Source organism: Crinia signifera, chromosome 19 (genome assembly GCF_055691185.1).
Source record: "Crinia signifera chromosome 19, ASM5569118v1, whole genome shotgun sequence".
In the NCBI taxonomy this organism is placed as follows: Eukaryota; Metazoa; Chordata; class Amphibia; order Anura; family Myobatrachidae; genus Crinia; species Crinia signifera.
The window spans coordinates 50,420,494-50,434,813 of record NC_139226.1 but is presented as its reverse complement, the minus strand read 5'-3'; the positions used below and the strand labels follow the sequence as shown (position 1 = coordinate 50,434,813).

General features: G+C 43.9%; 1 protein-coding gene across 1 annotated transcript; it reads right to left on the bottom strand.

Moving 5' to 3' along the window:
• Positions 1-936: 936 nt before the first annotated feature.
• Positions 937-12,827, bottom strand: LOC146041838 (C-X-C chemokine receptor type 3-2-like). Its single transcript, XM_083161721.1, has 2 exons — positions 12,677-12,827; positions 937-2,134 (listed from the first exon to the last, which is right to left on the bottom strand). The coding sequence occupies exons 1-2, from the start codon at positions 12,713-12,715 to the stop codon at positions 1,109-1,111; spliced, it is 1,065 nt and encodes a 354-aa protein (XP_083017847.1). The 5' UTR covers positions 12,716-12,827; the 3' UTR covers positions 937-1,108.
• Positions 12,828-14,320: the final 1,493 nt, after the last annotated feature.

Below are 14,320 nucleotides of genomic sequence, written 5' to 3'. Positions count from 1 at the left end.
TGGTATAAACACCAACACAAGTGTTTCTAGCAATATACTCGTCCTCTGCTATTGTTTGGACCTTTGTGGTTCCAAGGAGGGCATCGGAGCAAGTATTGATTATCAACATCAGCAGTGGAGTGCCGGATTTTATTTGCCTATATATGTATATATATACTGTGTGGTTTAGAGAACCCCTGAGGAAGTCCCAGTATACAGGAAAGGGTCGAAACCGGTCGGGCTATACATACCTCTCCACTCCCGATGACTATAATCAGATAAGCTCATGTTTTTATGTCAAATGTACGGGTCCATCTACTGTTTCTGTTTTTATTTATTATGTGTATTGTTTTGAAATAAATGTGTTTTATAAAAACAATAATACGCTATCAGCTTTCCCCTTTGTTGGGAGTTCTTTGGTTTTAGGGCCTTTATACCAAGCCTGATGGGAACTACACCTGGACAGAGCTAACCCCAGTGTGAGTCCATCTCTTTTTAAAACTCTCTTTTTTATCACAGGGTGATTACACGTGTGATAACAATAACAGCCACAAGTTGGCGTTGTTCAGCCTTTTAAGTATTTTCTCATGCACTAAGCACTTTAGAGAAAAACAGCACTTTTTTGCACAGATTTATATATATTATTTCACTGAAACCCTGATATCATCCTTTTATACAAACGCATGAACATCTCCATGCCTCCAGCGGATTCTGGAAGGAGAAAGGGATGAATATCTGGGAGTGAAAGACACCACTACACGTGAATTTGATTATTTTTTGCGGTACGCACATAGAAAATTTATTAAGGATGGTCACAGTTTTATTCCTTGTCAACACTGAAGGCGCAGAAGTTTTACCACAATATATGTATATATATATATATATATATATATATATATATATATATATATATATATATATATATATATATATATATATACGTAATGTAAAATAACTATGATTTATGCAGAAAGAGAACCATAAATTACAGGGCACACAACAAAAAATGTTATATACTTGCATGAACAATGACAGCCATGAATAACCTGTAAAGTCATAAAGGTCTTGTTATTATTGATGGTTTAGGACAATTAACTTATATATAAATCACTTGTGAGATAATCATAAATTACATGATCTTGGAATATGAATGATTAGAGACAGTAAAGGTGTTTCCTTCCCTTGTGGAAACTACGCTAGAATTAACAGTATGATTAGAACATCTCTTGAAAAATCTGTAAATTTCTTTCCTGAACTTGACTCCAACAAAGGCGTATATAATCGGGTTTATGCACACGTGCGACAGACCCAGTGCTAGAGCGGCAATCATCCCAATGTCTAACTTCTTCTCTAGATTACAGTTTCGCCCAATGTATCCCAACCTTTGAAGGCTGTCAATGAGTTGCAGGGATTTGTATGGTGCCCAGCAGAAGACAAACACAAAAAGAAGAACACAAATGACCAACTGAGACCTTCTTGAGTGATTTAGCCTGGACCTTTGAAGTGTACAAAATATCTGTGAGTAGAAGAACAACATGAAAACCAATGGAAAGACGAAGGCAAATGCAAGGTCTATCAGCTGGAGTGCAATCCTCCATGAGTCAGGTTGATCTGGGTGAAAATTGTAAAAGCAAACTGGTTTCTTGGTCAGCGGGTTAACTCCGGCCTCTCGAAAGTAAAACTCATGCCAGGAGAGGACGCAGGAGAATCCCCAGATGAGAACACAGATCAGTATTGTGTGGATGGGTCTTTGATTTTTATGAACCTCCACCGCGTGAACAATTGAGAAGTAGCGATTTATACTGATTGAAACCAAGAAGAAAATGCTGCTGTACATATTTATAGTAAACAAGGCTCCCAATAACTTACAGGGCACATAGCCAAACATCCAACCATGGACATACTGGACGGCCCAGAAGGGAAGAGTAAGTCCAAGCAGGAGGTCAGATAAGGCCAGCTGGAATAAATAGTGATCAGCCAGATGCCAAGGAGAACGTCGGCTCATGAGTACATTGAGCACCAGTCCATTTCCCAGTAGATCCAACACGAACACCACTGCTATTGCTGCTGGGATGACATATTTTATAAACGCACTGGTTGGCACGGTGTCACAAGGCGAGGTGTCCGCAGAAGGTGGGTCCTCATAGGTTTCATCCTGAAGACATAATAGAGTAGATTATTAGCAGTACTATTTTTCTGGAAAAATAGGTGCAGGAACTCCAGGTCTGGGGGTGGATCAATTAAATAAAAAATAATATATATATATAATAAAGAGAAGGAGGGAGAGATAGATGTATATATTGTATTTAGAAACAAAGGCACTCACAGGTGACTTTTAAAATAAAACTTATCTTATGGAAAGTACATTTTTAGTTCCTGATGATGTCATATTTAATTAGAGGTTCAGGAACTGTGTTCCTGCTGGTTCCTGCTGAAAAATAGCACTGGTTATTAGCACTCAGCTGCATAAACCAACCTGCTGCAGGACACCTGAAATGGGATAGGTTCGGTGAAGAGAACATTTCATCATGCAAATGAGTTCAATGTCTTACTGTTGTTAAATACTACAGGTGGTAAAGAGATTTTTACATTTTACACTTTAAAAACACAAAATTAACAAAATGACAAAATAATCTGGGCAATTAGATACTAATTGTAAAGTTAAAGTTAAGTTCATATTTATTGATCAAAGGAAATGTGTAGGATATACCCGCCAAATACCATTTTCGGGAGTATCCGAAAATGTTAAGGATCCAAAGGACTTACCATATCTTTGCTATATGTCATGGTTCATACATTTTCGATTACAAATCATCACCCATAGCTTTCTATGGAGGTTGCTATGCAGCCAGATTTGCCAATTTCTGGGAATGCAAAGCTTTCTAAAGATTGGCCTTGGAAGCCAATGCCATGGGATACTATTGCACAGATTCTTTTCAGTGAGGGATCCTTCAGAACCCTCTCCGTCAGTTCCCAATAATGCATGTGCATTAGCCACAGAGGTACTGAAGCTATAACTATGCCACAGTCTCCTCTCTGGGACAGGCTCTCATTGGAGCCCATGTTCCAGCAGGAGGACACTGCTAAGTTTTCACATTGTGCATTTAGGTGACTGATCTCCACTGCTGTGCTCTTAAAAAGTTCCCAGAGCAGCACTACGTGACCACCACATGGCATCATGCACTCCTTAGGTGCTGCCAGCCCCAGCAACAGCTGCCACTGCCATCACCATGGATGGAATGGGCTGCAGGGTATATGGCTGGACCAGCATTTTCTGCTGAGCTGCTCTCTGAGCCCCGCAAACCCCTACACTGAGATAATGCAGCTGGACAACATCACATAACTGCTATTTGGAGAGTTTCCTGGACAGGAGCGGCTCATACATTGTCACCAATATCATACCCTCCAACATGACCCATTCCATTAGGTACAAAATTCTCTGTTCCTGGACTTCCCTGCCAGTGGCAGTTACAGTCCAATATTCAAAAAGGGGAGCCACACCAGCTGCCATCCCAAACATCACTGAGAGTTGATGTGACCCCCCCTCTTTGAATATTGGACTGTGCTGTAGGCTCACATCTGTAACTGCCACTGGCAGGGAAGTCCAGGAACAGAGAATTTTGTACCTAATGGAATGGGTCATGTTGGAGGGTATGCAATCTCTTGTCCCACTTTGCGTTCAAGCTCAGTCTCTGGCTCTCCAGAATGAGCACGAGGAGCTTTACAAACATCTCCCTTGTCTCTGCTTGTCAACATTATTTACCAGTAGGCGCCTTGTGCACACAAGAAGAATTACAATTTAATTAATATAAAAATAAATAACATACAGAAAGGAATTTGAAAGGAATTCTACCCCCTGGTTGAGACCGAGGACCAGGAGAAGAATTTGCCCAGTGTGAGCTCCGACACCCTCCTACACAGTGGTCCCCGCTAGAACTCACCAGCTGAGACACGGAGTGTCGCTTTTGACGAGACACCGCCCACTTGCCATCCCGGCGGCGTACGGCAGGAGCGTTCACGTAACAACACCGAGAGGACACTCCCGCCCGCCACAGTGTTCAGCGACTCACACCCGGCTCGCTGGCCGGTGTAGCTGCTTCCCACCATCAAACACTGCAGGCGTGTGGTGGAAGAGTGCACCCACGCACCCCATTGGGACCTGCTGAGAACCCCACGACATAGATCAGGGAGGCAAACCATCACTTTGGTCCATACCGGCCAAAGGTAACAACCAAGTGCCGATTTCAAATCTAACTCCATGGTCAAGGAGTTTTTCAGGAACTTACTTGCGGATTACAGTTCCACGTTTGGGAGGACTTACATAAAATCCCCCCCATCCCCCTATTGTTGCCCCCCATTACAGCCCTGGGAATTCCACTCCCATCATTCAGGACAATAACACCTGTTCAATCTGTGCGCACACCTGAGCATTCAACCGGGACCTGGTAACTATATGTTACTTTTAAACAGCACTATATTGATACATATGTTTTAAATTGTTTATTGCATGCATGCATATTATTCTGTATGTTATTTATTTTTATATTAATTAAATTGTAATTCTTCTTGTGTGCACAAGGCGCTTACTGGTATTTTTCCTTAAATCTTGTTCTCCTTTTGAGGGCAGCATCCCTCTCCCAGAGGGCAGCCATTTGCACACAGCACCTATACACTTGCCCCTAGCGCTCAAAGTTTATTGTTCTTTTTTCTGCTTGTCCACATTACCCTAGAACAGTGGTTCCCAAACTTTTTTGTATCACGGCACCCTAGAGTATCAGAATTTTTTTCATGGCACCCCTAGGCCAAAAGTTAGATCCCAAGAACTTCATAAAAAAATATAATTAAATGTTGCACTTATATAACATCCTTAGGTCCAGTTATGTGGTGAGGAACATGATTCACTTCTGTTTATCCACATATTTTATAATTGGAAGCCACAAGCACTGATTTTCCTTATTACATTGACCATATATAATTTGAATTTGTCCTGGACCACCAACCCAGGGCACCCCTGCAAGTGCTCCGAGGCACCCCTGGGAGCCTAGGTGCACAGTTTGGGAACCACTGCCCTAGAAGATGTCAAAAATAATTTCTCATGTCATTAAAATCTCTACCAATAGATATTAATGTATTGGATATTTCTGTTGATATAATGTGATCCAAATTGATATAATATAACACAATGAGAATCATACTTACCTACTTTTTATCCCCCCCCCTGTCAGAGGGGGAAGCCTGGTGTCGTGGCTCTGCCCCCCTGCTATACAGCACCATAAAAACAGGCACTGTATGGGCAGGGGTTAATATGACACAATTCAGCGTGAATAAGATCATCAGGTCCCCCCTCGAGCCGCCCACATGTGCTCTGTACATGGGAAACTATGGGTGATGCAGAAGACTTGCCCACCAGGCCAGAGGTGGATTGTGACCTCTTATGACTCTAGGCAAGATATCGGATTGGGACCCTCCAACAATCCATAGCACTATATGTTTGCTGCTGATTGCAGGCGGCATGGATAGAGTACCACGGTGCGTGCACAGTCTACCAATAAATGCTCAGCCGCGTGAACATCGGCACTGCAAATATATCTGAATCCGGGTCTTGGTCTTTTGGAATTAGCTTAATACCTGTGTCACATTTAAAGTAAACTGACTGCCTGCTTTACTTAACATTTTTTATCCTATCAAAGAACATGTGTAGGCGGGTTCATGTGATGTGATGATGTCACACGGTAGTCCCATAATGCCCCTCTGGGAATGTTTTGGATAGCCAGGATATCTTTCTGGGGCCTGCCTAGGTTGCTTTGTGGAAAATCCGCCTCTGTTCCCGGCTGTTCCTGGAGGGTAGACACGTAAGTGAGTATCCTATGATTAATTTTTATAAGGAACCATGTTGGTGTAAAATAATGGTCATCCTTTCTGCTATATTAAGTGCAGGGATACACAGCCAATATAATATGATATGACATCTTGAGAAAGGTCCACTAACCGAAATGCGTCGATGCCACTGGAGAAGAGTGAACAGCCATAGACCCTCGGATGTATGTATTGGACTCTTTTTAAATATTTTTCGTTTTTTATATATTTTTTAGTTTTGTTTTTATTATATTGTTTTTTTTAAAAACAACTGGTCTATTTTATGGTACTTGCTGTACACTGTGGATGCCCTGGATGGGACATTTTTTATCTTATGGATTGTCTGGATTAAAAATTGGAATTTTTGATATCTTTCTAAAAAATAGTTTGGGCTACAAGTTCTTTCATGTGAGACCCTTTGATAAAGAAACTGCTACACGCTTTGTATCACCGTGCTAAGCGGTGAGTAAGGTGCGTCACCTAAACCTTTAGCTTACCTTACATCTAAATTAGTACTAAGGTGATTACCTATACACTTTGGCATATCTTTCTTCTCCACATATATATCGGATGAGGGGAATGTGCCTGAGAAGATTTTAGGACTTCATCCTTGCAAAGAAACCTTGATGAGCGGACCACTGAACCCACAAGGGTGAGTTGGGTTACGCCCATCAATTTCCCACTATAAGACCATTAGCACTAAGGGTGAGGTGTACTGTAAAGCCTGTACAATAAAAACCTCAATCCCATATTTAACAACGATCATCTTCTGATATATGGATTATTGATTTTTCTTCCGAGAATCTCTGGAAAAGTACATCGTAATGAGACACATGAGAACGGAGAACAATTAAAGAAACCTTTCTATGTTTTGATACCACAAAAAACTCAGTGAGTAGGGGTACGCCCACATTTTTCAAAGATACCTTGATATACGTTTTATATATACACTTTTGGTAAGCGAGGTACGCTAAATTTTGGCACCTCACATATCAAATTTTTCCTGGTGCACTACAATTCTACACATTGTATATTTCTCTTCCTCTTTCGAGCACATTGGAGAAAGTATTCTTCACATCAAATAGAGGAATACCATATAACCACTATCACGAGAAAAGATACCTTTACAGGCTTCGTACCACCTCATTTTAACGTGAGTCTTGTACACTTAACCAATTTCACTTCACTGAAAAGTACCTACAGTGTTTCACTATAAGGATTTAAGATAAATAATCACACACACTAACATCAATTTTTTATTTATTCTTTCTTTACGGACACTTACGTTGATTGGAAAACGGACACTGAGATTGGATCTCGACACATTCAAAAATTATATCAAGGAAGAAGACCTCAAAACAGCATTTGAGTATACCCTGCGCCTCATTGTTTAAACGTTCCATCTTTTTGTGTTCAATATGATATGCTTGTCTGTCAGTGTAATGTGATGGCCACTTTTACTGGAATTATATGTAGGTCATCACAGCAGCAGGTCTATCATACAGTATGATATCAGGGCCATTATGTTTTATTTTTTCGGTACTCTTTACCTAGCACGGCGCCCATCGTGGGGATCGCGGGCAGTACATTAACGGCCGCGACGCAATGCCCGCGATCCCCACGATTTCCCATAGGGTTCAATGTTAAATTTAGTGCTGGCCGCGATTTTACATTCAATGCTTCAATGGCCGCGATTTGGCCATAGGAATCAATGTTAAATGGGCCACAGAGCCCAAATAGGCACAATTAACACTTAAATGTCCCCCCAAATTTGTAACGCCACCCCACGATCCACGCCAACCCGAAGCGTGGCGAGCGCAGCGAGCCCGCGAGGGGTGGCGGTACGCGTCCTCCGACCTTTTCATACCCCCACTATCCACGTCGGCGTGGAGTTGAGAATAGAATAGTGTGGCGAGCGCAGCGAGCCACCGAGCCCGAAGCGCGGCGAGTGGACGCGGATACCTGTGAAGCCCGCGTAGGGCCACGTTTACCTGTGAAGGTATCCGCGTCCCCTCGCGGGGCTCGCTGCGCTCGCCACGCTTCGGGCTCGGTGGCTCGCTGCGCTCGCCACACTATTCTATTCTCAACTCCACGCCGACGTGGATAGTGGGGTTATGAAAAGGTCGGAGGACGCGTACCGCCACCCCTCGCGGGCTCGCTGCGCTCGCCACGCTTCGGGTTGGCGTGGATCGTAGGGTGGCGTTACAAATTTGGGGGGACATTTAAGTGTTAATTGTGCCTATTTGGGCTCTGTGGCACATTTAACATTGATTCCTATGGCCAAATCGCGGCCATTGAAGCATTGAATGTAAAATCGCGGGCAGCACTAAATTTAACATTGAACCCTATGGGAAATCGTGGGGATCGCGGGCATCGCGTCGCGGCCGTTAATGTACTGACCGTGATGCCCGCGATCCCCACGATTTCTTTACCCGCGACGCCCGCGATGGAGATCGGGGGCGCCGTGCTAGGTAAAGAGTACCATTTTTTCCTACTAAGGGCAATATATTTGAATGTTTTCTGTAATATAAAGCAGTCCTCTCCACTCCCCACCTCAAACAATCAATCCTATAGGAGGATGGGCTCTTTGGGGAGAGGACGGAGCTAAAATGACGCAAATCTCGTCATTTAGTAACACCCCCTCCCCAAAGAGCCGTGAATCATGACATTTAAAGGAGAGGAGGCAGGTCTTAATGATGGCAAGCCCCACCCCCACACCACGGTAAAAGCGTCAGAAAGTCTCCTCTCTGGACTTCTCCCAGAGCGGAGAACTTTAAGGTAGGCAAGTATGATCCACACTTATTTCTTAATGCCTTTTTCCTGTCTCTGTGGGGCAGATGTATTAAGCCTGGTGCAGAGATTAAGTGGTGATAAAGCATACCCTCCAAGATCTGAAGGGCAAAAATCGTTACACATTCGAAAAGGGGCATGGTCAATGTGTAAAGGGGCGTGGTCATGGGAAAGTGTTGTGTTGTGTGTGTGTGTGGCCCGATCCCCCCCATTTTATATGAATAATGCATCAGGGTCATATAGGAAATAGCACCTGGAAAGGGTATTTATCAGAACACTATTTGTCTTCTAACTCATTTTTAATTAAAACTTGATTTTTATATGAATGCACTTTATATAAATATTCAAAAGGATTTAAGCTATGTGTATGACTGAGAAAGTAACTACAGTATCCACATGACTGTCTTACCAGATCAGCAGCGCACACAATTGCCTGTAATATATTACTTACTATTAGCAGGCATGTACAGCTTAAAAAAATTAGAATGAAAACTGCTGCTTAGAAATGTCTCCTATTCACAATGCGGACACTATGGTACCGGACATTTTACCGGACACAGGCTGTGCCAACTGGTGTTCCTGGCTCCGGGAAAATGTCTGTGCAGCGGGGACAGAAAATCTATCATTTTCTATACTCATTGGTGAGACGTTTCCGGCAAGGTAAGCATTTCCCTCTGTCCGACCTGCAATGCACCCTTGGGAATGGGTGAATTGCGGGCAGAAAAAAGGTACATTCGGTACACTTGAATTTTGCCGGTACAGACCGTTAAAAAACGGTACTGTACCGGCAAAATCGGTACTGTTGGAGGGTATGATAAAGTAGAAGGAAATAACGCACCAGCCAATCAGCTATGTTTTAAAAATGACAGTTGATTGGCTGGTGCATTATCTCCTTCCACTTTATCGCTTGACTAGGCTTAATACATCTGCCCCTGTGTCTTTATTGACTTAAGGTTGAAGGTCATGTGATCCATACACAGCGCACAAAATAATGTTAGGAGTTTTATTTTACCAGACTGTAAATTGTACTGTTTCATTTAGTTTACTGGGTCATTAGGCTTCAAATGCTAAGTCTGTAACCCGGAATATGTCAGGTATTCACCACAAGTGATTTAAGTAGTACAGTAAGTGGAATTTTCAGAATGACTCACCAATAATCCTAGACTCGTGTAAAGTAAAAAAATAAATAAAATATAAAAAAGGTCTGGCTAAAGTCTTTTAATAGGGATGAGGCTATTGTCAAATTTGTCCAGGTGACAAAATAAAAGCCAGGACAATGAATAGCCCACTTTCCTAGAAAGATGATCCACAGTAATTCATTTTAACTTTAAAGGTCCATACACACTGGACGATTTTGCCCAGCGTGTATGCTGACCGATGATGGGCTTTCATCCGTTTTACTGATATTTCCAGGGATGGATGACTTTCCATAATAGGATGCTATGGAAAGCCGTCCACCTCATCTCTCATCTGCTGGTAATACCAGAAGATGAGAGGCAGGAGCCGGAGATGGTGCGGGAGCAGGGCATAAAGTGGTCATGCAGAGGTAGGGGGAACTCATTTCGCTATGCCACCTAATTACGCACCCTCCCCCCATTAGGCAGAGACAGGGCCATAGGTAGAGTTTTTGGCATCTCCCCTGAAGACTACAATGCTTTTATGTGAAAATTACTGTGGAGGCTAAAATGTTTCACCTCACCGTGAGGTGGTGGAACTCAGTTTAACCCCTGTGCGGGAGCGTGCATAAGCGATCACCGCTTGTCGCTTGGCTGTACACAGTGGCCGACTTTTGTGGGTCAGGAAAGCAAGATATGGCAAAGTTGCATAACAGTTTCACAGCCACTAACACTAGCAATTCCGACACCGCCAGGGTCCTAAAAAGAGGTCAGTGTGTCAGGTCATCATAACATAAAGGAGGTAGAGGACATAGGTTTTAAAAAAAAAAAACGGTGGTCAGATCCGGGAGCCCACCACAGACAGGTGTATGCCGATCACACCATGGGCCCGCCACAGAGAGGTGTATGCCGGGCACACCATGGGCCCGCCACAGAGAGGTGTATGCCGGGCACACCATGGGCCCATCACAGACAGGTGTATGCCGGTCACACCATGGGCCCACCACAGACAGGTGTATGCCGGTCACACCATGGGCCCACCACAGACAGGTGTATGCCAGTCACACCATGGGCCCACCACAGACAGGTGTATGCTGGTCACACCATGGGCCCACTACAGACAGGTGTATGCTGGTCACACCATGGGCCCACCACAGACAGGTGTATGCCGGTCACACCATGGGCCCACCACAGACAGGTGTATGCCGGTCACACCACGGGCCCACCACAGACAGGTGTATGCCGGGCACACCATGGGCCCACCACAGACAGGTGTATGCCGGTCACACCATGGGCCCACCACAGACAGGTGTATGCCGGTCACACCATGGGCCCACCACAGACAGGTGTATGCCGGTCACACCATGGGCCCACCACAGACAGGTGTATGCCGGGCACACCATGGGCCCACCACAGACAGGTGTATGCCGGTCACACCATGGGCCCGCCACAGACAGGTGTATGCAGGGCACACCATGGGCCGACCACAGACAGGTGTATGCCAGTCACACCATGGGCATAGCGAGCGGTTAAGCTTAAAACAAAAGAAGGGTACCTTAGCTAGTACAATCTTAAACAATTCTGTTCATTTGGAAACAATATTAGCCAGTTAAATATTTCATATCTTCTGTACTCTCTGCTATCTCAGCTGTGGCTTTTTTGAGGTGCAGGATGATTCCCCCACTTATTGCAGCCGTGAGTAATATCTCATTCACAAATCTGCTCCTATTTGAATTGAAACATAAATGTCATATTTATTTGGTTTTGTTTCACCTTAGAAATAAACGTTCATTATAATGATCAGAATTATTTTAAATATACAGACTTGCTTAATGTAAATACAGAGCACTTGCTATATATTTATGATTAATAAGTGAAATAAAACACTATCGCTAAGGGTGCGTTCAAAATTGAGACCTTCCACACCATGAAAAATATCTAATATAAAAATAGTGATTTCTGTATTTGACGTCCACACTTGTTGTTTGTTTACAATTATATTGTACATATCCCGGCATAACATACTTAGGGGGTGATTCAGTCCTGGTCGCCCAGGTCTGAATTCGCTCCCGCGGCCGAAGGGACAGACCCCCTGCACAAATGCCTTCGGCTAGTATCACACTAGCAGGGCATGCAAATGCTGGGATTTGCATGGTGGGGATGGGCGTACAGTTGGCCGGCGGCATTTACCTACAAACATATGCAGCCTAGCGAATAGGTCTGAATCAGGACCTAACTCTCTTATACTTACCCCAAGCTCTTTCCTGGACAACAATACATTGCCAATTAGGAACAGCCGTACTCTAATAACTTCCCTGCCTACGGATTATGGGTAATTCACTATAGCTTCTAAACATGGAAAGAGGTGATCAGATTCTGTCTAACATTTCTCTATTGCATCCTAGAAAACGATAGACATAATTTGATTTGTTGTTATCACCTTCTTTTATTTCTAGTAGCTTTAGCAGGGGAATAGCTAGAATTTTGTGGGCCCCTTAGCAAAATTTTGAAAGCCCCCCCCCCAACCTTTAAAAACACCAATGCTTTTTTTTTTTGTATTTAGGAATGGTGGCGAGGATAGGGGCTGTCCGGATTGAGCCGCCAGTAAATGATATAGTAATTAAACGTACAGACTCTCTCCCTCACGTCTGAGGAGGAAGCCTGTTTGTGCAGTGCAGCTGCTTTGTCATCTTGAGGATGCTTAAAATGACTGACTATGGAGATAATGTTAAAAATAACAATGTGGGTTTACAAAATAAGCATTCTCATTTATTACCCACAGTGTTGTGTACATATATATATCTATGCATTCACGCTGCTGCCTTTTTGTGCATCCCCACACTTTCTTCTTCTAGGCTATAAGCACATTGTACACCTTCCTCTTTTTTTAATACTTCCCAATACTACAGTATGTAGCTTAGATCTTAAGTACTTACTTCATAGTCAGCAGTGTTGCCTATAGTGATGAAATCCATACTTCAGTAACGGCCTGTGGTATTGTCAGAAGCTGATGAGAGAGAGGACACCTGTACTCCTGCAGTCAGAACAGAAGACTGAGGATATGATAACAGTGGGAGTCTATAAGAGGGAAGTGGCTTGTGTCAGAAACATTGTTTGATGTGGTCAGGGCCGGTGCAAAGCTTGTCAGCACCCTAGGCAAATCTTTAGCAACCCCCATGTGGATGATGACGATGTTGAGGATGATGTTGTTTGTTTCAAGGCACCAACGGAGACAGTTGTTGTCCGGGGTATGAAAAAGCCCATTCTCATGCCAGGGCAAAAGAAATCCACCTCGTATGTATGGAATTATTTCTACCCAAATCCGGACAACAACTGCCAAGCCGTGTGTAGCGTTTGCAAAGCTATTGTAAGTAGAGGTAAGGACGTGCAGCACCTTGGGACCTCCTCACTGTTACGTCACTTGCAGTGCATCCATCAGAAGTTTTTGTCAAAAGAAACTGTGAACAAACATGTAGCAGCCCGCCTAGCATCACCGTCCTGCTCCCCTGTCTCTTTTAGCTCCAAGGGCCTGCAATCTCCTCAAACACCTGCATCATCCACATCCTCATCGATTATCGGATTGGGAAGTAGTCCTGCACCCAATGTCATGAGCCTGACTGAATCCTCTCCTATCCTGGATTCCTCAGAACATCCTTAAGAGCTACACCTGTTGCTTCTGCTGCTGCTGCTGCTGGTGCTGCTGCTTCCAGGAAGGGGACCAGGAATGGTAGTCTGGATCAGTTAACCAAGCAACTGACTGTAAAGCAATCCTTTACAAGGGGGATGAAGTATGCCAGCAGTCACCCCGTTGCACAGCGTATTACAGACGCCTTAACAACTATGTTGGTATTAGACGTGCGTCCAGTATCCGCAATTAATTTTGTGGGTTTTACCGAGTTGCTTGAGGTCCTGTGTCCCCGGTACCAAATTCCATCTAGGTTCCACTTCTCCAGGAAGGCAATACCCAGACTGTACATTCCCATTGTCATTCAGAGGCAGACTACTCTGTGTATCACGGGTTTCAGTAAAAGGCATACAGCTGAAAACCTCCTAGAAAAACTACGGGAAGTCATTGCGCAATGGCTTACCCCACTTGAACTCTCCACGGGATTTGTGGTATCCGACAATGCCACCAATACATTACATCTGGGCAAATTCCAACATGTCCCATGTTTTGCTCACACATTAAATTTGGTGATGCAACATTTCTTGAAATATGACAGGGGTGTTAAAGAGATGTTGGCAGTTGTCCAGAAAATTTGTGGAGATTTTTGCCATTCTGCAAGTGCGTGCAGGAGATTGCAAAACTTGCAGGAAATGCAAAATTTGCCCTGCCATCAGCTGAAGCAAGAGGTGGTCATGAGGTGGAATTCCACCTTATATATGCTTCAGCGGATGGAGGAGCAGCAAAAGGTCATCCAAAGCTACACCTCGACCTATGACGTAGGGAGAGGAATGGGAATGCACCTGAGTCAAGCTCAATGGAGAATATTTTCCATTTTGTGCAAGATCCTGAAGCCCTTCGTGGTTGCTACACGCGAAGTTAGTTCTGACACTGCCAGCTTGAGTCAGGTCATTCC

Excerpts from the sequence above, each read along its gene's own strand:
- LOC146041838 (XM_083161721.1), bottom strand. The coding sequence starts at position 12,715 with ATGGATTTCATCACTATAGGCAACACTGCTGACTATGAA. Across the intron at positions 2,135-12,676 it reads GCAACACTGCTGACTATGAA|GATGAAACCTATGAGGACCC; the intron begins GTAAGTACTTAA and ends TTATGTCTTCAG.